At 40.9% G+C, this 27,258-nt stretch overlaps 1 protein-coding gene across 1 annotated transcript in view; it reads right to left on the reverse strand.

Annotated features, from left to right (window-relative positions):
* Positions 1-25,467, reverse strand: part of TBPL2 (TATA-box binding protein like 2) — a 29,627-nt gene extending 4,160 nt beyond the window's left edge. Inside the window, exons 1-7 of the mRNA XM_034648688.1 lie at positions 25,402-25,467; positions 21,417-21,707; positions 15,590-16,050; positions 14,876-14,963; positions 12,820-12,911; positions 6,059-6,226; positions 1,580-1,674 (exon numbers count right to left, since the gene is read on the reverse strand). Of these exons, the coding sequence (XP_034504579.1) occupies positions 1,580-1,674; positions 6,059-6,226; positions 12,820-12,911; positions 14,876-14,963; positions 15,590-16,050; positions 21,417-21,707; positions 25,402-25,467 (1,261 nt within the window). The remainder of the gene's footprint in view (positions 1-1,579; positions 1,675-6,058; positions 6,227-12,819; positions 12,912-14,875; positions 14,964-15,589; positions 16,051-21,416; positions 21,708-25,401) is intronic.
* Between the last annotated feature and the right edge of the window lie 1,791 nt (positions 25,468-27,258).

Raw genomic sequence — 27,258 nt, forward strand, 5'->3', positions numbered from 1 at the left:
TTTAAAGACATGTTATTTGTTACAGTAAAACAAACTATGAAACTTTCCTGGATGTTCTAAAAGAAGGACCTGAGAACAGAAATGCCATGTTTTTGGATGCTGAGCGATAACTTTATGTGTAAATATAAAGGCCAAATGGAGTCATCACATGTTAATAATAAGGAGAGTACCATGTCGTGGTAAGCTGGCTGGCTGGGTACCTGAGGGAGGGGCATAATCTGTTTGGCCCCTGCTGTATAAAATTTGCCATTTATCTTGCTACAGAATAGTAAAATGTTTAAAAAGTCAGACAAAATTAGACAAAAATAGCAAACTTGAATAAGATGGTATGGAAGAGAGTCTCAATAATTTACCTCAAGAATTTTAAAAAACCTTCTTTATGTAAAAATAAACCAACTGGAAAAAGCCAGAAGTATAACAAAGAGTAATTACTTTTAATATTATGGTGAACTCCTACAAATCCTTAGGGGGGAAAAATAATAAAAAGTAAGTAGACAGAAAGGATTAAGTTATGTACACACTATCCACAAAAGATAAAATGCTATTTCTTGAATAGGTTTAAAAAAGTCATCAATTTCTATTTCTGATTACCAGTGAGGTAAAGCAGTGAAATCATTTTCACTTATAAAGTTAAAGTTTTCTTTTGTGCCATTTTTGTTTTGAATGCTACTGAGGGTTTGTAAAAGATACTTAAGTACATTGCTGGTAGGGACATATAATAGGAGAGAATTATACTGTGCATCCCTTTAAAAAACAAGTTGGTAATTTGTACCCAGAACCTTAAGAACAGTCATATCCTTAAACAAAGTTCCATTTCTGAGCACCCACACTCATAATTCTCCACACATAAAAATAGCCAAATGTCTCTGCCATTGTAAGCAGCAAACAAAGAAGGAACATTTAAATGGTTGACAATGGAAAAATAAGTTTGATATGATAACGTGTTAGAACAGAAGTCAGGAAACAGACGGCTAGTCCTATTTTTGTATAGCCTGTGAGCTAAAAATGGTTTTAAATTCAATTGTTTAAATGGTTGGGGGCAAAAAAAAATCAAAGAAGAATATTACATGACCCATGTAAACTATATGGATTATATTAAATTTGCATTTCATCGTACTTTCCTTTATGTAATGTCTATAGCTACCATTGCACCGACCATGGCAGAGTTCCATTGTGGCAACAGAGACCCTATGGCCAAAAAGCCTAAAATATTTAGAATTTGGCTCTTTACAGAGAAAAGGTCTGATGACCCCTCTGTTAGAATGCTGTACAGGTGTTAAAAGTGTTCTTAAGGAGTTTGTAGCAATGAGCGAAGCTACATGTTATAATGGTTAATAAAAATGCAGGATGTAAAGATAAATATACGTATCAAAATGACATAAAAACATGAAAAAAATTATATTGTTTTGGGTATTGAGACCAATGAGCGATGTTATAATCCTTCCTACTTTTTGTTTCCAGGTGTTCTACAATGGCAAGACTTACTTTATAATGGTGAACCAAGGTATTTAAAAGGAAAAGCAAAGCAACACATAGTTATTGAAGTTTATGAAAGTCAGAAAATAATCTTAGAACTCACCTGTCAACACAACTTTTCCAGATACGAAGATAAGCAACACAATTCGTGGTTTTACCATTCTGTAGATAAGGCCAGGAAACAGTTCTGGTTCATAACTGTTCAGATATAAAAGGAAAAAGTTAAAAATAGTACTATTCAACTACCTTCCCATAATATTCAAGACCCAGCATCTTGAAACTAGTCTACCAAAAACCTTTGGCTGTCTTAATAAAAATAGTCTGGAGTGCCCTAGGCAATTTCTTGTGACAGCCAAGAACAGAATTCATCTTTGGTTATAACATTTTTTTTTTCAAGTGCAGGTCATGCTAAGCTATTAGAAATTAAGGTAACTTAGGGTGTCAAATTTAACGTATTAAGATCTTCTTGGTTAAAAAAAAAGTATCAGTAAAAATACATAAACATGCTTTCTAAATTTTCTAAATTTTCCAAGTTTCCCAATAATGAATATATTTTGTATGCATTTATATACTGCTAAAGATAACAATTTTAGAACCTAAAAAGTTTTCTAGACCACCATCATTTGTCTCTGGACAGGAGCTGTAAAGAAAACTAAACTATCCCAACTCTTAAAAATTTGGGATTTGTGGGGCACCTGGCTGGCTCAGTTGGAAGGGCATGGGACTCTCGATCTCAGGGTCATGAGTTCAAGCTCCACATTAGGTATAGCAATTACTTAAAAATTTAAAAAAAGAAAGAAGCTTAAAAAATTTAAGATTTGGTCCTATAAATAGTAACTCACTCATATTTAGTACTAAATGTAGAAATGTAGAAGGATGATAGGGCTAAGAACTGCTTCAGTCTTCAGCATATAGAAGTAGAGAGACTCCTAGAAAGGCTTAACAAGACTTCAAAAAAGAAGTCAAGAGTTAAAAGGAAGCTGATGAAATAAAAGCAATAGCTAAGAACAGATGTAAGAGAAAGAAGAAATCTGAGAAATTGAACACAATACACGTAAATCTTTGCATTTAATGGGTGAATCAGGACCACGCAGAAAAACTCCCTCCATTCCATTCTATGATGAGTAAGACCCATACGAGAGCAGACATGAAATCTCTTATCGGTACCAGACTGATGCGTTACAGTGGTGAGGCTACCCTTCTGAAGTACATGGACGTTGCTCTGGGTAGACATGTCTTCCTGGGATGTCATTCTTACTGCAGAAAGCCTGTCAAGACATTACCCACTTACCACTTCTCAACACTGGGAAGTCAATGATACTAGCTGGAGCCCTGGAAAATCTGTATGGAAACTGTGAGATTTGAACCAAGAAACTGAAAGGTAGGGACCCAGAAGGAATGTTTCCATTTGATCTTCCAACAGAATCTTAGCATTTTAAAAGGAAAAGAAGGGACGCCTGGGTGGCTCAGTTGGTTGAGGGTCCGACTCTTGGTTTCAGCTCAGGTCATGATCTCACAGTCATGAGACTGAGCCCCACACTGGGCTCTGCTCTCAGCAGGTAGTCTACTTGGGATTCTCTCTCCCCCTCTGCTCCTCCCCTTGCTCAAGTTCACCTGCTCTTCCCCCCCACCCCCACAAAAATAAATAAATCTTTAAAAAAAAAAAAGAAAGAAAGAAAAGAAAGGGAAAAGAGAAAACCAAAATCTTTGGTATATAAGTGAGGGCGAACTGCAATTGGCTTTCAGAACCATAGTTTTAAGATATCAGCATAATGAACTTCCAAGGAGATATTTACTTCATTTTATTTATTCTCTGCCTCATTTCAGAAGAAGGTTGAGGTAGGGGTGGGGGGGAAGAGATTTTGGTTAGAGATGGAGAATATCATGAGTCCAAGAATAACAAACACTTGCCAATCTCTTGGCCAACCCAACTTCAACTCATGGTTCAAGTTTTGGCTTAAAGGTCACTTCCCATAAGAACTCTGACCTCCACCCTGTTACATTAAATATCCTGCTTCATGGCACCATAGCACTCCAAGGGGTGTTCACCTTCATAGTTACCATATTATCTTTAGCTTTTCTGGCTTCCCTTTTAGACAGTGAGCTCCATGAAGGCAAGGGACCATGGCTGTGTTTTTTTTTTCCCTTCTTTTTTCCTTTTCCCTTTTTGAGACAGAGAGTGCACCAGTGGGGGTAGGGGGTTGGGCAGGTGGGGTGGGGGAGGGAAGAGGAAGAGAGAGAATCCCAGGCAGGCTCCATGCTCAGCATGGAGCCCATCGTGGGGCTCAACCTCACAACCCTGAGATCATGACCTGAGCTGAAATCAAGAGTCGGACACTTAACCACCTGAGCCACCCAGGCATCCTGGACCCTGGTTGTATTGACTATCATGATCGCTGTACCATCTGCTACACAGTAGCCACCTAGATATTACTCACTTAAGAAATATTTACTATCAGGATATCTTTGATTTAGAAACTGAAAGAAGGGAGAACAATGCTCGGGGAAAACTGGAAAAAATTATGGCATCGAAAATGACAGCGGAGGGGCCAGTGACAAGGGGGATACTTGTGGTAGCAGATGCTAACACACAAACTTGTAGAACCGGGGGAATTAAAGGAACTTGAGGTTTTAACATAGGCAAACTTGACCTAATAATTACAACTGATGTGTGCCATGGTTCCCCCTAGGGCTGCAGACGCTTAAAGAGAGGCTCATTTTAAAGACACAAACCTGTTGAGAAAGAAGTGTTTTAATGCCCCAGTGTCATCAGTACACACACTGGAGTTGGAATCCATAACCTAACGATGGAGGCTGAATGGCAAACTTCTGGAGGGGGCAAGACTAGAAAGAGACAGTGGTAGGAACACAATGCAGGCTTTCTGGCTAATTTTTTTTTTTTTAAAGATGGATGACATAATAAAACTGGTTCAGAATGAAGACAGAACAGCGATAGACCCACTCCAAGTGGCTAAAGCCAGTGCATGTGATGAATTCTCATCTTGTGCTGCTGGCCATTTTATCTTTCAGAGGGTGGGAGTAGTGACAAGAGGCACTCCTGCTCTAGACTTAAATCTGAGCTACAAAGATGACAATGCTGGTGAAAAAGAAATGAAAGCAAACTTGGGAGGAATGGCACACAACATTTTAGATCCCTTAACGGCCAGAAAGCGGAGTGCTAAATCTGATACAGACAGGCAGAATTCAGGGGAAGATCATACATTCAGAAAAGGTTGGTTCAGAGAGAGAGACAGAGCAGAGGCCCATGGTTGAGACTCTGGAAGAAAAAACGGCTCCTGTGTTGAGAGACTCTTAAAAACAAAGGTTTTACTATGAATTTACAATCCATCCCAAGATTGAAGAAAGAAAAAGATCCCTAAAAAGGCAATATTTCTTGCATGGGGAGCTTTGCAGTGAGCTCAATGGGCACATCACAGGCACCCAATAAGCATATGTTGAAAAAAAATTAATGCAGAGGAAAAGAAAGACAATCAAGGGGAAAATAAACATTGCCTGAAGAATATCGTCAAAGCCAAATCTCAGCATGAAATTGGATTTTTGAAAAGCTAGAAAAAAAAAAGCAAAGGAATTTTTTAACAGCTGTTCAGACCATGTCTCAAAAAAAAAAGGCCAACGAGTGTTAGATAAAGCAGAGCTTTAGGGTCCCTGTTCACTCTGTTAACACGAATGACCACTCCAAGTCAAGGAGGGGGAGAGGGGAGTGAAAGGACAGAAGTTCAGGCTGGAGGAAAAGAATTTAAGAGCATTGTGGTTCCAAGCAGCTCAGTGGCCTTGGACAGGTATATGTGCCCCAGGGTGGTGAGCACCAGGGCTGACCCGTCCGCTCCCATCACTGCTGAGCGCCCGGCAGGCTGGGAGAAGCCCCAGCACAGCGGAGAAAAGAGCACGCCGAGCCTTTGCTGGGGAGAGGGGACACTCCCCGTGAAGCAGCAGCCTACAGATGCTCCCCGAGGAATAGGACTCCACTAGGGAGGAAATTGTGGTAGGGGCTACCATGACACAAACACACAAAACCCCCTCAAAATCAACAGGACAAACACCGGATAGGAGTGCCCTCACAGAATGTGCTAGGCCACTCTTTCTTCATCCTCTCTCCCACCCTCTCTCCCCTGCCAGCTGTCAGCCATCAGCCCCTTCTGACCTGCCTAACCCATCTCATACCCCTTCTCCTCGGGGGGCGCCACCCCCAAGCCAGGTGTGCCTGCTTCAGAAATCTGCACGCTAGTGAGTCTCAAGCCTCTGGCAAGCAGGACTGACATCACCTGGGAGCTTGTTAGAATTGCAAATTCAAGCAACATCTATGGTGATGCAACCCAGGTAGCAAAGTGTTTTTTAAAAAGCGGTCCAGGTGATTACTATGCAGTTTAATTTTGAGAACCACTGTTTCAGAAGATTGGACACATAGAGTAAGCAGGAAGGACCTAAGCACAGCATCTTGATCCTTTCATCTACAGTCTTTAAAAAGAAAAACACCACTTTCTCCAAAAGATTCACTATATAAGCGGCCCATAACACAACTTCAATATCTTGGTAAACGCAGAAAGTTCTAGAATGGTCATACCTACTGAACTGCTGATGGGTCAGCACCAAACCTTCCAGTCTGATGGCAAATCTCACATCACAGCTTCCAACCATGTTCTGAATTTTAAAATCGAGGAATCTGGCTGGGAAGCCCAGCTTTTGCACCACACGAGCATACTTCCTCGCTGCAAGTCGAGACTGCTCTTCACTGGGGAGGGACAAATGCGTTTAAAGAGATCTTAATCGCTGTGTCCTCTATACTGCTTGGGCTGTAGTCATGCGCTTCCCTGATTGTACTTTAGCATCTGTACCATGTTTATCTTTCAATGTATATTACAAACCTGTAGACGTTGAGGACAAGGACCAACTCCCCTACTTGTGTCCCTAGCACCTAGTAAAAGGTATGGCACAATGGTCAAAACCAAACCATAAACATATTTTCAAGTCTTAATTTGTCACCTTTCACATATAGGGTATTTTTCTCTTTTACTGGTTTTAAATGCTATTAGATAAAATTAACTATTCCACTGGTTCTCAAAGTGTGTCCTCAGACCTGCAGCAGCATCACCACCTGAGAACTTGCTAGAAATGCAAAGTCCCAGGTCCCAGCCTCGGGCACTCTGGGGTTGGGCCCCAGCAGTCTCTATTTTAACAAGCCCTCCAGACTGTGATGCTCAGGAAAGTCTGAGAACTATCCATCTGGTCTAAAAGTGTGTGCTACTTAGATGGGAACAAGAGCAGCAAAAATAAGGACACATGCATTAAAAAAAAAAATCAACATGAGGAAGGAAGAGGTATGCGAATTAGGTGGCAAAGAGGATATTAGGACTTGGATCTTTATGCAACAAATTACTTTCTTTTTTTTTTTTTTTAACAAAAAAGCATGAAAACACCTCAGAACCTTCCAGTTTTGCTCAAGCTTTCTTCACAGAATGGTCACTTAACTCACACCCAACATGAGAAACAAAGAAATTCATTCACCTTTGTGGCCATACTCTTCTAAGCGTTTGTCCTGCTCCAACCCTAAATCCAGGTCAGAGAATGTGAGGTCCTGAGATATGAGACTGGATTTGGCTAAACAAAACAATGAGTAGCAGGGGTTGCCAAACAGGGGCAAAACCTGGTGGGTGAACCATGTGAACTCCACCCTTTCTTATGGGTTGCCCCATCTTTACACTGAAAATCAGAAACACCTGAAGGAACAGCCAGATTGAACTTGTTTGTCTGGACCAAAGAAAGCATTCCATTCTCTTTCCTATCTACATCCTTCACCACACTGCCCCTCTTATGTGTATTAATTCCTTCACATATTTCACTCCACTCCACATTGCTTCTCCTCACCCACTTCTAACTCTTGCGATGTCCCCAGTAAGGCCGTGTACCCAAGTTAGCAGCAAAATAAACAGTTTCTATTTTGAAAAAAGACATTTTGCTATTAGGCCCATTACATTGTCCATCGTGCTCATGTTTATAAAGTCAAATTTTAAGAGTTTGGGTAGCCCTGTAATTTCATGGAATATTAGCTGTGAATAGGACACAGAAATTCCCAAACAACTTGTGGTTAAAGTCTACATACATGTTTTTGTACAAACATTAGGAAATAAAGTAAGAACCTTGAAATGTCACCACCAGTGGTGATAACCATGGATTACATTTGACCCTTTTGTATTTTTCCTGTGCAAAAACAGGTATCCTTCACTAGCAAACTCTGGTTATTACAACTAAAAAGGATAGGTTTGGATCCATTTTTGGAGATAATTCTGATGGCTCTTAGACTAACCAAAATTTCACAAATCTCTATCCAAGACTCAAGAACCAAATAGATTTTGGTAACAAGTATCTCTTATTATCTGAGCTCAGTAGCCGAACTTTCACCATTAGATTTTGGGAAACAGATAAATTCAGATAGGGAAAGATACTCATGAATATGTATGTAATATAAGCATATTTTAAAGTGAAAGTTGGGGGGTGCCTGGGTGGCACAGCGGTTAAGCGTCTGCCTTCAGCTCAGGGCGTGATCCCGGCGTTATGGGATCGAGCCCCACGAGGCTCCTCTGCTATGAGCCTGCTTCTTCTTCTCCCACTCCCCCTTGCTTGTGTTCCCTCTCTCGCTGGCTGTCTCTATCTCTGTCGAATAAATAATAAAATCTTTAAAAAAAAAAAAAAGATAAAGTGAAAGTTGGATAATAAACTTATAATTTAGCTGCCTGTTCCCCTACAACTTAATATAATGTGACCATCCTTTCAACTCGATAGATGTTTTTATAGCTAAATATATTTTTTTTGAGAGTTTATTTATTTGTCAGAGAGAGAGCGCAAGCACAAACAGGGGAAGAGGCAGGCAGAGGGAGAAGCAGGCTCCCTGTTGCGCAAGGAGCCAGATATGGGACTCGATGATGGGGATCATGACCTGAACTGAAGGCGGATACTTAACCAATTGAGCCACTCAGGCATCCCTTAATTTTATGATCTAATCAAAACTTTATTACTAAGTATTTGTCTCCCATTTTTTAATTCCCCCCCATTTTACACAATGCTGAAATGAACATCCTTGCAGATACCTTAAAGAATTGTGCTATACGGACTTAAAAATGGTAGATCTCTAGGTCTAAGGACACACAGATCAACAGAAGAGAAAGCCCAGAAACTTACCCAGACACGTGTAAAGCATTTAATATGTAAAAATAAGTGGGGGAGGGAATGTATTAAGAATGGATTTGTCACATAGATGAAAAATCCTCAACAAAATATTAACAAACCGCATACAACAATACATTAAACAGATCATTCACCGTGATCAAGTGGGATTCATTCTAGGGATGCAAAGAGGATTCAATATTCACAAATCAAGCAACATGATACACCTCACCAAAAGAACAAAGGATAAAAATCATATGATTATCTCAATAGGTGCAGAAAAAGCATCTGACAAAATTCAACATCCATTCATGATAAAAACTCTCAACAATGTGGTTTTAGAGGGAACATACCTCAACATAATAAAGTCCATAGATGAAAAACCCACAGCTAACATCATACTCAATGGTGAAAAACTGAGGGATTTCCCCCTAAGATCAGGAACAAGACAAGGAAACCCACTATCACCACTTTTATTCAACATAATACTGGAAGTACTAAACACAGCAATCAGACAAGAAATAAGAGGTATTCATACTGGTAAAGAAGAGGTTAAACTGTCATTATGTGCAGATGACATAATACTACATATAGAAAATCCTAAAGACTCCACCAAACAACTACTAGAAGTAATGAATTCAGTGAAGTTGCAAGATGCAAAATTAATACCCAGAAATTGGTAGCATATCTATACACACACAAAAAAAGAAGAAAGAAAACAATTCCACTTATAATTGCATAAAAAATAAAATACCTAGAAATAAACTTAATCAAAAAGGGGTAAACGACCTGTACTCTGAAAACTGTAAAACACTGATGAAAGAAACTGAAGACAACACAAACGAATGAAAAAAAATTCCATGCTCATGGATTGAAGGGTATTGTTAAACTGTTCATATTATCCAAAGCAATCTATAGATTCAATGCAATCCCTATCAGAATACCAACAATGTTTTTCATAAAGCTAGACTGCTACTAAAATTTGTATGGAACCACAAAAGACCCCAAATAGGCAAAGCAATCTTGAGAAAGAAAAGCAAAGCTGGAGATATCACAACACCAGATTTCAAGATATACTACAAAGCTGTAGTAATCCAAACACACAAACAGGCACAAAAACAGACACATAGATTAACGGATGGAGAGTGCAGAAATAAACACATGATTATATGGCTAATTAATCTACGACAAAGGAGACAAGAATATAAAACAGAATACAGACAGTTTTCACGCTGGGAAAACTGGATAGCTGAATGTAAAAAAATGAAACTGGACCACTTTTTAACACCCCACACAAAAATAAACTCAAAATGGATTAAAGACCTAAATTCAAGACCTGAAACCATAAAAATCCTAGAAGAAAATATAGGCAGTAATTTCTCTGACATCAACCACAGCAACATTTTTCTAGCTATGTATCCAAAGGCAAGGGAGATAAAAGCAAAATGAACCAGCGGGACTACATCGAAATAAAAAGCTTTTGCACAATAAGGAAACCATCAACACACCAAAAGCAGCCTACTGAATAAGAGAGGATATTTGCAAATGACATGTCAGTTAAGGGGTTAATATCCAAAATATATAAAGAACGTATACAACTCAACACCAAAAAACAATCCAATTAAAAAATGGGCAGAAGATCTGAATGAACATTTTTTCCTAAAGAAGACATCCAGATGGCCAACAGACATATGAAAAGTTGCTCAACATCACTTATCATCAGGGAAATACAAATCAAAACCACAATGAGATCCCACCTTATCCCTGTTGGACTGGCTAAAATGAGAGACAAAAAATAAAAACTGTTGGTAAGGATGTGGAGAAAAAGGAACCCTCGTACACTGTTGGTGGGAATGTAAATTGGTGCAGCCACTGTGGAAAATAGTATAGAGGATCCTTAAAAATTAAAAATAGAAATACCATGATCCAATAATTCCACTACTGGGTATTTACTCAAAACAAAAACACTAATTTGAAAAGATAAATGTACCCCCATGTTAACTGCAGCATCATTTATAATAGCCAAGATATGGAAGCAACCTCAGTGTCTAGTGATAGAGGATAAGGAAAATGTGGTATATATACGCAATATATTATGCAACCATAAAAAGGATGAGATTGTGCCATTTGAGACAACATGAATGGTCCTAGAGGATATTAATGCTAAGTGAAATAAGTCAGACTGAAAAAGACAAATACCATATGATTTTATTCACATATGGAATCTAAAAAAAAAAAAATACACAAAAAGCAGAAGCAGACCTATAAATACAGAGAACAAACTCATGGCTGCCAGAGGGGAAGGGAGTTGGGATTTGGGCAAAATGAGTGGAGTGGGAGTTAAAGGGTTTCAGTTATGGAATGAAGAAGTCAGAGGACTGAAAGGCACAGGAACATAGTCAATACCACTGTGAGAGCAAGGACAGATGGTAGCTACACTCCTGGGGACACTGCATAACACACAAACCTGCTGAGTCACCTGAAACTAACGTAACATTGCATGTCAACCATACTAAAACACCATATATGGATTGTTCAATAAATGTATTAGGTCATTTACTGGCTATTTGAAAAAAAAAATTCTCTTACAGTGAAATAAAATTCTAGGCCACCTCTGCCCAATATGGTAGCCCCTAGCCACATGTAGCTAATTTTTTTTAATTCTACTTATTTATTTGAGAAAGAGGTAGATTGAGAGAAAGAGACCAGAGCAGGATGGGGAGGAGCAGAGGGAGAGGGAGAAGCAGGCTCGACTCAGGTGCCCCCACATGTAGGTATTTATATTTAAATTAAAATTAAAAAAAAATTAAGTTCCAGGACACCTGGGTGGCTCAGTCAGTTAAGCATCTGCCTTCGGCTCAGGTCATGATCCGGGGATCCTAGGATCAAACCCTGAGCTGGGCTCCCTGCTCAGCGGGGACACTGCTTTTCCCTCTCCCTCTGATCTTCCCCCTGCTTGTGCTCTCTTGCTCGCTGTCAAATAAATAAAATCTTTAAAAAATAAAAAAAATTTAAGTTCTTCTGTATATTACGTATACTTCAATTGTTCAACAGCTACATGTGACTGGTGGCTACCACACGGGAGAGCACAAATAGAAAATATTTCCATCACCTAGAGAAAGCTCTAATTGAATCAAAATATCAACTTCTTTTCCTCAATACAAAGCAGGACCTGAAAAAGGCCAGAAAAATATACAGAGGTCAACATTTATATAATGCTGTGCATGGGGAGAGCCTTCCTAAGCATGAAGCCAAACATCAAAACCCTAAAGAAAAATGGGACTATACACACACAAAAATGTTAATTGTGTAAAAGAAAAAAATCATAAAACACCAGTAACAGTAAATTGGGAAATAACATTTATAGGACAAAATGGTGGAAATACTTACATACAAAAAGCTGTTTACAAAAGACCAATAACTCCATAGACTATTGGGCAAAAGACACAGTAGGCAGTTTATATGCTTATGAAAAGTTTCTCTTACTAGCAAATCAAAGACATGTAATTAACACTTTTTTTTTTTTGCCAAACCATTTGGCAAATATAAAAAAGAATATTAACACCCAGTGTGCTTTGGAGAAAATGAATCTTGGTATATCTGTTGAGTGAAGACAAATTCATACAACCTTTCGGGAGGCCAATTTACTACTTATCTTCGAACACGCAGAGGAACGAGTAGCCCTCCCACTACAGTTTATGGTGAAAGGGTCTATATCCGCACAGGGCTTCCTCTGCACGAGATCCAGGGAAAGTGAGCCGTTGAAGAGCTGCCTCCTGAGCAAATGCTCAAGATAATGGTCAAGAAGCACCTAATTTGCCTCCCTTAAAAAGTTCTATCCGTGTATCTGCAATAAGGACAATATACAGTAACTACTTCCCCAGGCTTATAACAGGCTTTATCACCACTGTAGTTTTTAAGCGCACCTGAATCAAGTTCTAACAGCCCACCTAAGTCCCCTCAGTTTGATGGGGAACTGCAAAGTGGGACAGGAGTCAGTACCACACAACTGAACGTTTTTAACCCCGAATTTGGCATTTCATGAACTTAACGCTTCGGCAGAGTATTTTTGCTCCTCCTAGGTGTTTTGGAATATAAATACTACCCTTCCTTGTTTTATATGCTGAATTATTTCTGATAAGGGTGGAGAGTGGTTCCACATACCTTTTGGCTCCCGTGCAGACCATTTTCCCAGAGCTAAAGATGAGGGCTGTTGTTCTGGGCTCTCGGATCCTCATTATGACAGCAGCAAACCTCTATACACAGAAGTGAAAAGGACAATTAGCCTCTGCTAGGATTGAACACTATTCCAGCTGAAAAGCTGAGCTGGACATAAAAAGAGTCTTGAATAAACAGAGATTGGATGGGAAAGTGAAAAAATGTTTCTGCACGCTAAGGTAAACAAAAACCATCATGATTCTAAAATGTACTTAGAAAAAGCAGGTAAGAATAAAAACAATAAAACTAAAATATGAGTGCTTGTTCTATTTCAAGCCCAATGCTAAGAGCTTTACAAGTTTTGTCTCCTTTATCCTCAGGATAGAGCTCAGCTGAGTCCGTGATCACCACCATTTAGGGCACAGGGAAACTAAGTGGTATTTAACTTCCCACATTACACAGGCAACGGTAAAGTTGAGATTTAAAGTCACAACTAGTCAGATGCTGTGCTTTTTTACTCTGAAATACTTCCTTTTTCTTTCAAAGACTATTTGGAGGGGAGAGTACGAAGTATGTTACAGTCTTGCCAAGACTCTAGAATGTACTAAAAAATATATATATATATATTTATCTCCAGACTATAGAACAGAATATATATATTGATAGGCATGCTGAAGATGAAGGACAAATTGATTTTCAGTTCTCAGTGCGGTCCCCCACCTGGCAGCATGGGCAGGCCCTCCAGGAGGTGCTGAAGCAAGGGGCACTGGGGAGGACAGGCCTGCCATGCTGACATGTCACCAAAGACCTGCTGCTCCTTTTGGTCCTGCACAGGCACCCCCATCTGCGCTCATCTCCCCCAGCAAGCTGGGAAGGAAACCAGGGTGAGTATTCTGCAAGACTGTGGCTTCCATGGGTCGGAGGGGGTCCACAGGACCAAGGTGGGTCTGGCAGTTTCAGATTTGAAAAGTATTGACTGAATCTTGTGAATGTTTTCCAAGTGTTTAAGGTAATACTCTAACCTGGTATTCATTTTATTAAATTCTGTAGGGAGCTTAAATGCCAGGCCAGAATTTCTCTGGCTGTCAAGTCCAAGTTTGGATAGACCCTATACACAAAAATAAAATAAGGGAGAGCAGAGGATGATAAAATAAAATAAAATATGCATAAATATGCTGATTTAATAGTGTGGGCAACCATGGCTGTGGCCCTAAGAATCCTAGCTTATCATTGTGCTTCTGTGCTCATCATAGCCAGCTACACGAAATAGAAAAAAGGAAATATTTGGCTAATATTCAGGTACATTTAAATTCAGAAATCAGCAAGAACACTCCCACAACGGCAAAAACAATTTAATCCCTAAACAGCTGATGCTCACAAGGTCCTCTTCGTTCCTACAAATATGGCCTTTTTCATCTAAGGCCATAAATCCTCCACCACCCAAGATAGTGAGCTTTTCCCTAGTAGGGACAGGTACATCTTTGCATTCATGGGTACAGAGACCAGCCAATTACTAAATGCTGATTGCACGAACAAATCTACTTCCTTGGTTAATAGGCCATTAAAATTGGATGCTTAGCCTTGGCAGGCCACAACAAAGGGTAAATTTTATTAGACTTTGAGAGAAAAGAAATCCCTTAGTAAGTAGAAGCTTGAACTTCTCACTTTAAACAATTTAGCTTTCTCAAGGGAAATTGTAAATGGAAAAATACATGTCAAGTGGATGCGACACATTTAAGAAAAATTATTTCCCGAACTATGATGGCATTTTAAGAAAGTTAGCATCCCCATAGGCCGAAAGTGGCTATACTGAAAAACCTTAAAATCTTAACTTTTAGGAACTGCTCAATCACTGCTTTATTCAGCACAGAGAATGAGGTTATTTTTTTAGAACTTCAAAGCAGACAATGAGGCAATTAACCTCTTGAGTTGCCAAAAGCTTTGCCCTAACAATTTTTTTTTTGTTTCAAAAACAAAAGCAAAGGAATGAGTCAGTAACATGATCATATGAAGTAAATCTAAATAGAAGCTAATTGTTGAAAGGAATACTGAGAAATCTCACCTTTGGGTTATACTCTGCATTTTTTGCATGCAAAGCTATTTTCTTCAGATCCAATTTACAGGCCAGGTTTACAGTGGAAACTATATTCCTGAAGAAATAAGTCAATTTAGAAAATTACCTCAGACATAAAAAGTAAAAAAGAATTAAAATGTATTAACTTCCTCATTTGATAGATATCTTAGCAACTTCCTAGGAGAATCATTCTCAATGTGATATCCACAGTAACGTGACAAACCTTAGTAAAATGTAAAGATTTCAAAGTAAAGTACTAAAATAGCTTCTTCTAAAATGTCATGACTAGCTGACTAAAAGCAAGTTTTAAATCTTTTTCAAAACCATGCCTCAAAATAGAAAGCATAATTCCAAATCAATCTGCAAATTGAATTCAATTTTACATCTTTATATTCTTTGTGTTTATCCAACCCCAACCACAGTTCTCACCAATTACAGTGCTTTAGCCTAAACAATACAATCCTTCGAGAATGTATATACCAACTCTTAAGCCTCTCTTAGGAGTCTAAGAACTAGTACTTCAGTTTTCAGATAACCAAACTGTCTAAAGCCACAATCCATTAAGAAAAGATAGAAGAATCTGAAATTCTCTTCCTTATACTATTTTTCTGAAATTAGTTGTCATTACATTCGGGAACATAAAATGTGTACCCAGGAGCATCACTGGTTAAAAACACACACATACACACACAAACAACTTACTGTAGTTGAGGCACAATTCCAGAACATTCTGAAACAGGGGTCATTGGTGTCATAGGAGCTATGGACACCAGAGGCATGGAGTCTGGTTTCTCAAGAGAGGGCTGGACTGAGTCAGCATCACCAGGGTACAGATGTGAATGGGAATTAGAGAAACTGCTGTTGCTTATTAAGCCCAGACCAATGTCCTGTTCTCTGGGTAATGACAACCTACTTTGCTGACTTTGAGCTTTACAATTTTCTTCAATTTCATGCTTGCTTCTAATGATACTCTGGTCTTTATTTTCTTGGGTAAGTTCATCTGGTAGGAAGCTAAGATCCACAGATGAGAAAGGGCCAGATGTTTCTTTGACTTCTTCAAGATGTGAATTAAACACAGTCTCTGGATGGGATGAATTCGGTATATACACTTCATCAGGTACAACTGGGCTGAGCAGCGGTGACCCGGGCGGAGCGAGGTCATCCTAGGCCATTCCCAAAACAAAATGCAAGAAACAGAACAGCAAGTCACACCAAAAGGATACCACTACAGCCAGCAGGCAGTGTGTTCAAGACGCCAAGCAGCCCAAAAGCACTTATATTCCTTCCTTGCCTCGTTCCATAAAGTACCACGAAAGTTATATTTCAGGGTTGCAGCATACTTAATACAAACAGGAAAGTAGATCTTACAATGCAGAGAAAGCATTTTTCAAAAAATTTTTTCCTACATTAGATCCATAGTAAGTTGCCACTCTAATTTTGTAATAAAGGCAACTGAGCAACCATACTCTAAATCGTGTGTACTTTGGGTCCTCTTTCCGCCATCGTTCTATGCTGCCATAATGGTACACGTGAATGCCCTGGCAGATGCTCTCAGGAGCATTAACAACGCTGAAAAGAGAGGCAAATGCCAGACTCTTGGTGGGCCTTGCTCCAAAGTCATCCTCTGGTTTCTGTGATGATGAAGCATGGTTACATTGACAGATTTGAAGTCACTGATGATCACAGAGCTGGGAAAATTGTGAACCTCACAGGCAGGTTAAATAAGTGTGAAGTGATCAGCCCCAGATTTGACATACAACTCAAAGATTGAGAAAAATGGCAGAATAATCTGTTCCTGTCCTGCTGCGTTGGTTTCTGTATTGACAACCTCGGCTGGCATCATGGACCATGAAGAAGACAAAAAAAAAAGGAGGGAAAATCCTGGGATTCTTTTTCTAGGGATAGAATACATGTATGCANCTTTTTCTAGGGATAGAATACATATATGCAAATAAAATGCCTCAATGAACAAAATAAAATTTTAAAAAAGAGTGTGTACTTTGACTAGATTTACTGTATTCCTGGATTATGAACTTAAGTATTTCTTAGAGGTTCTTTGCTTTTAAAGATTTCATTCATTTGACAGAGAGAGAGAGCACTCGTGCACAAGCAGGGGGAGCAGCAGGCAGAGGGAGAAGCAGACTTCCTGCTGAGCAAGGAGCCCAATATGGGACTGAATCCCAGGACCCGGGAATCATGAGCTGAGCTGAAGGCAGAGGCTTAACTGACTGAGCCACCCAGGTGTCCCAAATTAAGTTTGAGTGGGTTATTTTTCCACCGTGGTTTTTTTTTTTTTAAGATCTTATTTATTTGAGATAGAACTAGGGGCGTGGGCAGAAGGAGAAAAAGGCTCTATCGCTGAGGGACCCCCACTCAGGGCTTGATCCCAGGACCCCAAGACCATGACCTGAGCCGAAGGCAGATGCTTTAACCGACTGAGCCACCCAGGCACCCCTATTTCTTAGTCTTAAACTCATATTTTATAGAGACAAGTGAAAGAAGCTTAAGATAGATCTTGAGTGCTAATCAATACTCCATAAAAGACCAAAGGTTATTCCTTCTAGTCAAAGGAGATATGAGCAAATGTTCTAGTTTTGTGAATTTACAATAGGAAAACAGTTATTGAAATTTAAAAGGCAAGAATAGTTTAAATCAATATATTGTATTTTCAGTCTGGGGAAGGCACTCAACCTCCAATACAATCAACTGAGGGAAGCAGCTCATGTAAAATTCACAGGCTTTTTTATGGAAAAAATCGATTACCTCGATACNTGGTCTTTATTTTCTTGGGTAAGTTCATCTGGTAGGAAGCTAAGATCCACAGATGAGAAAGGGCCAGATGTTTCTTTGACTTCTTCAAGATGTGAATTAAACACAGTCTCTGGATGGGATGAATTCGGTATATACACTTCATCAGGTACAACTGGGCTGAGCAGCGGTGACCCGGGCGGAGCGAGGTCATCCTAGGCCATTCCCAAAACAAAATGCAAGAAACAGAACAGCAAGTCACACCAAAAGGATACCACTACAGCCAGCAGGCAGTGTGTTCAAGATGCCAAGCAGCCCAAAAGCACTTATATTCCTTCCTTGCCTCGTTCCATAAAGTACCACGAAAGTTATATTTCAGGGTTGCAGCATACTTAATACAAACAGGAAAGTAGATCTTACAATGCAGAGAAAGCATTTTTCAAAAAATTTTTTCCTACATTAGATCCATAGTAAGTTGCCACTCTAATTTTGTAATAAAGGCAACTGAGCAACCATACTCTAAATCGTGTGTACTTTGGGTCCTCTTTCCGCCATCGTTCTATGCTGCCATAATGGTACACGTGAATGCCCTGGCAGATGCTCTCAGGAGCATTAACAACGCTGAAAAGAGAGGCAAATGCCAGACTCTTGGTGGGCCTTGCTCCAAAGTCATCCTCTGGTTTCTGTGATGATGAAGCATGGTTACATTGACAGATTTGAAGTCACTGATGATCACAGAGCTGGGAAAATTGTGAACCTCACAGGCAGGTTAAATAAGTGTGAAGTGATCAGCCCCAGATTTGACATACAACTCAAAGATTGAGAAAAATGGCAGAATAATCTGTTCCTGTCCTGCTGCGTTGGTTTCATTGTATTGACAACCTCGGCTGGCATCATGGACCATGAAGAAGAAAAAAAAAAAAGGAGGGAAAATCCTGGGATTCTTTTTCTAGGGATAGAATACATATATGCAAATAAAATGCCTCAATGAACAAAATAAAATTTTAAAAAAGAGTGTGTACTTTGACTAGATTTACTGTATTCCTGGATTATGAACTTAAGTATTTCTTAGAGGTTCTTTGCTTTTAAAGATTTCATTCATTTGACAGAGAGAGAGAGCACTCGCACACAAGCAGGGGGAGCAGCAGGCAGAGGGAGAAGCAGACTTCCTGCTGAGCAAGGAGCCCAATATGGGACTGAATCCCAGGACCCGGGGAATCATGAGCTGAGCTGAAGGCAGAGGCTTAACTGACTGAGCCACCCAGGTGTCCCAAATTAAGTTTGAGTGGGTTATTTTTCCACCGTGGTTTTTTTTTTTTTAAGATCTTATTTATTTGAGATAGAACTAGGGGCGTGGGCAGAAGGAGAAAAAGGCTCTATCGCTGAGGGACCCCCACTCAGGGCTTGATCCCAGGACCCCAAGACCATGACCTGAGCCGAAGGCAGATGCTTTAACCAACTGAGCCACCCAGGCACCCCTATTTCTTAGTCTTAAACTCATATTTTATAGAGACAAGTGAAAGAAGCTTAAGATAGATCTTGAGTGCTAATCAAAACTCCATAAAAGACCAAAGGTTATTCCTTCTAGTCAAAGGAGATATGAGCAACTATTCTAGTTTTGTGAATTTACAATAGGAAAACAGTTATTGAAATTTAAAAGGTAAGAATAGTTTAAATCAATATATTGTATTTTCAGTCTGGGGAAGGCGCTCAACCTCCAATACAATCAACTGAGGGAAGCAGCTCATGTAAAATTCACAGGCTTTTTTATGGAAAAAAATCGATTACCTCGATACATATATTACCACCTGCTTTGCCCAAGTTGTAGACCTAGATTCCAGATTTTGAGCACTGCTCACAGGATAACCTCATCCCTTAGAAGATCTGACTTCTGACAACAGAACATTCCTGAACGCCTCGTGCTGGATCTTCATGACGAAGCTACCTCAAGCTAACATAAAATGTCTGGCTAGGTTCTACTCAAGTGTTTTGTTACTCCAAGTCCAGCAGATGGCAGGGGTGACTAACTGTTCAAAGAAAACACTTCTTTAGAAGAATGCAGTCATTCTCTTGAGATAAGATTTTGGACTGTGTTTCATTTTGAATTATGTAATTCTCCCCCCTTACCCCCACCTCACAGATCAGCTTTAAGAAAAGTGAGGTGCAGGGCACCTGATTGGCTCAGTCATTAAGCATCTGCCTTCGGCTCGGGGCCTGATCCCAGGGTCCTCTGATGGAGCCCCACATCGTGCTCCACCACTGGGAGCCTGCTTCTTCCTCTCCCACTCCCCCTGCTTGTGTTCCCTCTCTCGCTGGCTATGTGGCAAAAAAATAAAATCTTAAAAAAAAAAAAAGAAAGAAAGAAAGAAAGAAAGAGAGGGGGAGGGAGGCTGAGGGAGAAAGAAAAGAAAAGAAGAGGGGCGCCTGGGTGGCGCAGTCGTTAAGCGTCCGCCTTGGGCTCAGGGCGTGATCCCAGCGTTCCGGGATCGAGCCGCACATCAGGCTCCTCCCCTAGGTGCCTGCTTATTCCTCTCTCCCACTCCCCCTGCTTGTGTTCCCTCTCTCTCTGGCTGTCTCTGTGAAATAAATAAATAAAATCTTAAGAAAAGAAAAAAGAAAAGAAAAGAAAAGAAAAAAGAAAAGAAAAAATGAGGGAGAGGGGGAGATGGGAAAGAAAGCAAGAAAGAAAAATGAGGTGGGGAAAATGGCCAGATTTCCTCTCCATTGTCTCATGGGCCTCTCCTGTACTGGCTGGAAAGGATCTCATCAGCCAATTTACACTAAAGCACTCCTATCTGCAACAATCCCTGTCACCCCTCCTTCTCCCCATCATGGCATTTTAGCAGGGAGAAAGCGCTCCCCCAAGGAAACTCAACTTGCACAAGGAATCTAAGGCAATGGCAGCAAGATATCGAAGAGGGATGTTTTACGGCAATGGAAGTTTATCGCAGGAACGCACCTTACAGGATGTACTTCCAGCATATTCGCTGCATCTTTGGCCTTCTATCCGCAGAAAATTTTTGTTAAACTGTTTTTACAGAACCATCATCTTTTCCTGCATGGGCTTTCATTTGCTATGTTAAACGTAATAAGGCTTCACTATTTCGACTTCGGTGCTAATCATCGTCTTTTTTTAAAAATCCCCCACACTGAAAGTTGCACTTTTCTTTTTGAGGACTCTTTGCTCTTTTTTCTACAATACTTGACTCTAAAGATTTTTTAAATAAAAAAAAAAGACACCCTTAAGAATCGCGAACTGAAAGAAGCCACAGGTGTCTCCAATTCAAATGTTGCGACACCCCCCCCACACACACACGCACACCTGTCCTTAGAGACTATTTTTTGAGGCCTGTTCTTAGCACCGAAGGCTGCCACCCCTTGAAAGTGCAAGACCAACGCTGCGCGGGGTAGTCCGCCTACGTTCGCCCTAGCAAAGCAGAGACCGTTTGGAAGCAGAGGGCCCTACAAGAGACACAGAAGCGAACTCTCCTTGTCTGCATCTTTCTAACTGGGACCGGACCAGACCATCTAACCATGGCTCCGGAGTCACCCAACACCAGGTTCCACTTCTGGTTGGCAACCGTGGCGAGTTATTTCCCCTCTGGAAGCTTCGAAGCTTCTACTTTTCAACTTAAAGACGAGGACCATCAAGGCCACCTCTGACGGTCTAGGAGTTCCGTACGAGATAATGAAGGCAAAGCCCCCAGGGCTCAGGTCTGGGCGCGCTCGGCAATAGGGCGCGTTGGCCCCCGGGGACAGTGGCGGCGGCTTCCGGGCTCACCTGGGCGACACACTGGTCCAGATAGAGCTCCAGGTAGGTCTGCTCCTCCTCCATGGGTGGAGGCGCCACTTTTAGAAGGGCCGAGAAGGGCCAAGCGCCCAGGCAAGTCGAGCTACAAGCCGAGCCCGACTGAGCACACGTGGCACACGAGCCATTTATCAGCCCGGCGAGCGCACGCGGCTGTGCGGGGCGGGGGGGTCGGGCCCGAGCCTGCGGTGGGGGCGAGATGCAGCGGGGCAGGGGCAGCGCGGGTTCCCGGCCTCGGCCTGCGCCTCCGCGCGGCCCACGGTCCTGCACACCGCGCAGACGGAGGGAAGAGCCGGGAGCGGACGTGGAACTCAGCCGTTAGGAAGACGGGGAGAGTGGCGCGCGTGCAAGGAGACCGAGGGAAGGGACCCCTCTCCAGGGTGCAATCACCGCGCTCCACCGCAACTGAGAAGCCGCTTAGCCCGCGAATCTGGAGCTTTCCTTCAGTACCTGCGAGTGCTGCCTTTGCCTCCAGGACGGAGGTCTCGGTGTCAGCAGCATAAAAAGTGAATGCGTTGGACGATGAGGAAATGAAGGATATCCTCAGCCCCCTTTTTAAGGGATTTTTCTCTCTTTTCTGTCTCCTGAGCACAGCGAGTGGAATTTGAAGCACCCTTACCCAGTCAGGTGTAGTACTTTCACGTGATGAGTGCTTCTCACCTTCACATCCCAGGTGTTATTTCTCCAATCCCAGAGAATTCAGGCTAAAACTACATACAGTCTGAAACTAATATAACACTGTATGTTAACCATACTGGAATTAAAATTATATATATTATATATATAATATATATATTATATTATAATATATATAATATATATATAGCTCCGTACAATGGAATGTGCTGCTGCAGTTTGAGGCAGCTCAAGCAGATAATACAAAAACCAAATATTCAGTTGCCTCTTTCTTGAAGTCATTATTTTAATTTTCAATGCCTCAGCTTTCCTAAGAACTTAAATGTGCAGATGGTTCTATAAATATAATTGACACTTTCTATGTAAGATATTTCAAAATGTACATGGAGACACATAAAATGTCTTTCCTGTTAGACTATACTATCTGAGAGCAGGAATTTTGATTACTCATTTTTGTGTCTCTGTACCAAGCTCATCGATGATCCATAAAACTTCCTTGGTGAATGAAACTGCCCTCAAAATGGAGCATGGCCGGGGAGGGGGGGGGGTGCCTGGGTATCTCAGTGGATTAAGCCAAGGACCTTCCTTGGGCTCCCTGCTCAGCAGGGAGTCTGCTTCTTCTTCTGCCCCTCCCCCAGCTCGTGCTCTCTCTTTCTCTCTCTCTGTCTCACTCTCTGAAATAAATAAAATCTTTTTAAAAAATGGAGCATGGGAAACACATCATGGTAGAGACAGATGGCTCTCACAATCAGATCACAATAGGAATCTTATAGAATTTCTAATCAAGAACATAGGAAATGTTTTGATAAAGCTGACTTTTATATAATGGTTTATAATGACATGTAATTTTGTTACAATTCTGCCTACAAGAAATGTTTAGCACAGTACCTGGCCGGTAGCTGAAATACTAGCTCTTGGTTTTGTTATTAGACTCTTAGGTCTGAAATGGGTTCTCCCTCAAATTCATATGTCAAAGCTCTAATCCAGTATGACTGGTGTCCTTATAGGAGAGAGAAACACCAGGGATGCATGTGCACAGAGAAAAAGGCCATGCAAGGACACAGTGAGAAGACAGCTATCTACACCCTGAGGAGAGAGGCCTCAGGAAACCAAACCTGCTGACACGTCGATGTTGGGTGTTCAGCCTCCAGAACTGTGAGAAAATAAATTTGTTGTTTAAGCCACTCAGTCTGTGCTATTTTGCTGTGACAGCCCTAGCCAACTAATACAAAGAATCATAAACGGTCTCATCATATGTGGTAGGCAGAATTCTGAGATGACTCCACAAATTCCCACGCCCCTGATGCATACACAGTTTCTCCCAGTTACTCAAACACTAATTGAGGTGCTACCATGAAGGGATTTTGCAAATCTAATTAAGGTCCCAAATCAGTCAACTTCAAGAACGGTAGATTATCCTCGGTGAGCCTGACCTAATCAGGTGAGATTTTAAAATAAACTGGGTTTTTCTTCCTCCTGTGGGAGATTCAAAGTATGAAAAGGATTTACCATGAAGGAAATTCTCCACTGCTGGCTCTGGAGATGATTGGAGCCATGTTGCAATGAAGGTGGGTGACCTGTATTTGCTGAGCGTGGCCCACGGTTCACAGCCACCGAGGAAATGGAGATCTCCTCGTATAGCTGTAAGGAACTGAATTTGGCCAACAACAAAGAAAGGAATCCCTGAAAGGAAGTCAACCTGATCAATACTGTCATTTCAGCCTTGGAAACCCTGACCAGAGAACCCAGTCAAGCTATGCCCAGACTTCTGATGTATACAACTGTGAACTTATAAATGGCATTGTTTCAAGCCACCAAGCTGTGGTAATTTATTACTCAGAAATAGAAAATGAAAAAAAGAGATGGAAAAGGAATACATCATAAATAATAAGTAAGAGGTAGGGACACAGATTTGTGGTGATCTGCAGTGCCATGGTAAGGCAAATGAATAAAATGTTAACAATAAGCACATTTGGGCAAGGGGTACATGAGGGGTCCTGGTACTACTTTTATTTTTGTAACTTTTTCTAGGTTTGAAATTATTTCCAAATAAAGTTTCAGAATAAAAGAGGGGTGACTGGGTGAATGTTTTCAGTTGTTTTGTTGAGAGTTAATTGGTCCAACGTCTTAAATTGTTGTATTTCTGAGAATCAAAGATTGATATGGTTTGATTGGATAATAATTAAATGCTAGCATTCACTGAACTCTTAATTTGTGCCAAGCACTGTTCTAAGTGTTTCAGACGTGAACTCATTTAAACATCACAACAACCCTGTGAGGTAAGTACTCTTTTATCCCCATTTTACAGTAGAGGATACTGAGGCACAGAGAAGTTAAGAAACTTGTCCGAGGTAACACCGCCTCTATTCAGAGTATTTGATTCTCGAGCCACATGCTATGTATTTTCCCACATCGAAGTCTACACATGCCATTTCAAATTAGTAGTTTGTTTTCACTTGAACTGTGTTTGTTAATCTGTTTTGATTCTGATTTTTTTCTTCAGATTTTGCAATATTTTGTACTTTGGCAGAAAAAGAAGAAAAAGGAAAACAAAATAATCTTATCCAAAAATTTTAATCTATCCTTTCTTAATTACTGTTGTGAAGATTAAATGGGAGTATGGGTAAACTTTTAGCAAGCATTTTGCATGTATAAAGTATTGTTTTTAATGTCTTTAAGAGAGTAATGTTAAGATTTAGATGGCCCATGCCAATAGTTATGAAGAGTGTTTAAGAGAGGTCAATTCTTTGGAAAATAGGCCTTTACCTCTTATTTTAATAGGCCCTGTCCTTCATCATAGAAAACATTGAAATAAACCCATACCCCACATTAAATGTAATTTATAAATCACTAAGAGTTGAGTTGCTTGTGACCAGTTGATATGTCCCATTTTGTAGACATTTAATCAAATTTACTAATTCAGTTTTGGAATTTAAGAACATTTTGGAGCCAACAAATTTTTCGCAGCTCTCAAACAACCCAGAGCACTGGGCCTAGGCCTCTAAAATGCAATGGTCAGGGTGGGGCCAGATAGTCAGTCTCTGGAAGGAAAAAAAAAGAGATGGAGCTTCAGGGTTGAGGGAATATTGGGAAACATGTTTCACTAGGGGGCGCTCTTTTCTCTCCATAAATATCTTCGGTTTGGGGCACAAACAGGTTTCAGAGTCAGATTACAAAGGGGTCCACACATCCCCTACATGTTAAAATAAAAGGTGGATATTTCTCTGTGGCAGAAGACTAGGGGTTACTCAAAAGAGATTAGTCACTGTACCAATCAACGCAAATACATTTGTCCATATTTATACAAAGAGATTCAATTTACCGTGGCTAAACCAACCGAGAGTGCTTGTAGAGTAATCCACACCCCAACCACCTTGATGGGCGTCATATGTGAGGGGCAATTTCGCTGCCTGGGAAAAATCTGTAATGCAAGCATTTTCGTAAATGTGATTAGGTTTCTTGAGGCCACGTGAGGAGAGAACATTTCTAATCTGTGGCCATTTTGCTCAATGCAGCCTTCTTTTTGTCTTAGCAGTCGTGGACATTCCTTGCAATTAATCTCTATAGTGAACTGCAAGTTTCCTGACAGGGATTTTTTTATACACAAGAATAGGAAAGTGGATTTGAGAACTGCTTGAAGGTCTTTTCTGGATCAAAACTTAATGAATTTTTGGGGCGCCTGGGTGTCACAGCGGTTGGGCGTCTGCCTTCGGCTCAGGGCGTGATCCCGGCGTTATGGGATGGAGCCCCACATCAGGCTCCTCCGCTGTGAGCCTGCTTCTTCCTCTCCCACTCCCCCTGCTTGTGTTCCCTCTCTCGCTGGCTGTCTCTCTCTGTCAAATAAATAAATAAAATCTTTAAAAAAAAAAAACTTAATGAATTTTTGTCCTTTCAGTCATCACTTGAAATAAAAATATCCCACAATAACTCATCCTTTCCTTCTCATTGGCAATGGAGCCTAAATGTCAGCCTCTGGGAAGGAGCCTCTGTCATGGCTCAGTCAAGAAGGTGTGAAGCATTGTCACAATGACCTTCTTAGTCCCTGTAGCCGTGGCTCACCAGTCTTGGTCCCCAGAGAATCTTGAACCGTAACGTCCCCGTGCTTGCTCCCCAGGGTTACTGCAGTCCTTCTCAGGTGGGGCTGTACACTGAATGTCAAGAAGACTCGCTGTATTTTCCTTTTCCCAGGAAAATGGCTCAATCTCATGTAAAATTAAAGCCAAGAATTAAAATTTCACAAGCTCCTTTTTCTCTTTTGGACTAATCCTGATTATTTTCTTTCTGGATGGACATCTACCATCAGAGAGTTTCTACAATAAAGGACACATTATTTTTTAAAGCATAGTATAAATAAGAAGTGTTATTCATGGGCACAGCTTTGGCAGCTGTTACGTGAAAATGGAACTGTGTCCGTCAGCCCCGATTCTGGGCAGGAGAGAGGAGCGTGACCATTTCTCAAACAGAATGCACCCAGGGCAGTCTGGTCCCTGCCGTGCACGGCAGCTTGGGTTTTAGGGCATCTGCTCAGGAAAGTACATATAAGGGTTTCAGCTTCCTCTTCTCACTGAACTGAACTTTGTACACACCTCCTGAAAATGTGAATCCTTGTACGTGCGTGCACTTGCGTTCTGTATAATTAGAGTCAAGTTAGGGATGACTCTCCAATGCTTCTTCTCCGCCCCGAGAATTAACATTTAAAATCTTAATTCTGATAAACATTCTCAGGAAACTTGAAACACGTTTACATTTATTATGTAAAATCAAGGACAGTTCCGAGGTTGCAGCTGTTTGCCCATCTGCGCCTGGTTGGCCTCAATGTTTCTAACCTGGGAGATGCAAGAAGACTGTTGTTTTCGCTCAGTACTTCGATATCGAGTGGGCCTCCTTTTTGCAGTTGTGGAGAGAGAAAGATCTGCCTTTCCTATTGTGCAGACGTGTATTAGGAGGCAGTGGATACAGTGTGTGAAGAGCCTGAATCTGAGAGTTAGAACTCCGTTTGAATCTTTGTGTAATCACCCCCAAGGCTTGTGACTTTCGGCAGGTTACTTAATATCTGTAGGCCTTAACTTTCTCCCTTGTGACATGGAGCTGACCCTAGAGTTGTGGCAAGGATTACACAAGATGACCAGTAGAGCCCTGAGTACAGAGCCCGTCAGTGGTGGTGGGGTCGCTAGGACAT

Source organism: Ailuropoda melanoleuca, chromosome 20 (assembly GCF_002007445.2).
Source record: "Ailuropoda melanoleuca isolate Jingjing chromosome 20, ASM200744v2, whole genome shotgun sequence".
NCBI classification, from domain to species: domain Eukaryota; kingdom Metazoa; phylum Chordata; class Mammalia; order Carnivora; family Ursidae; genus Ailuropoda; species Ailuropoda melanoleuca.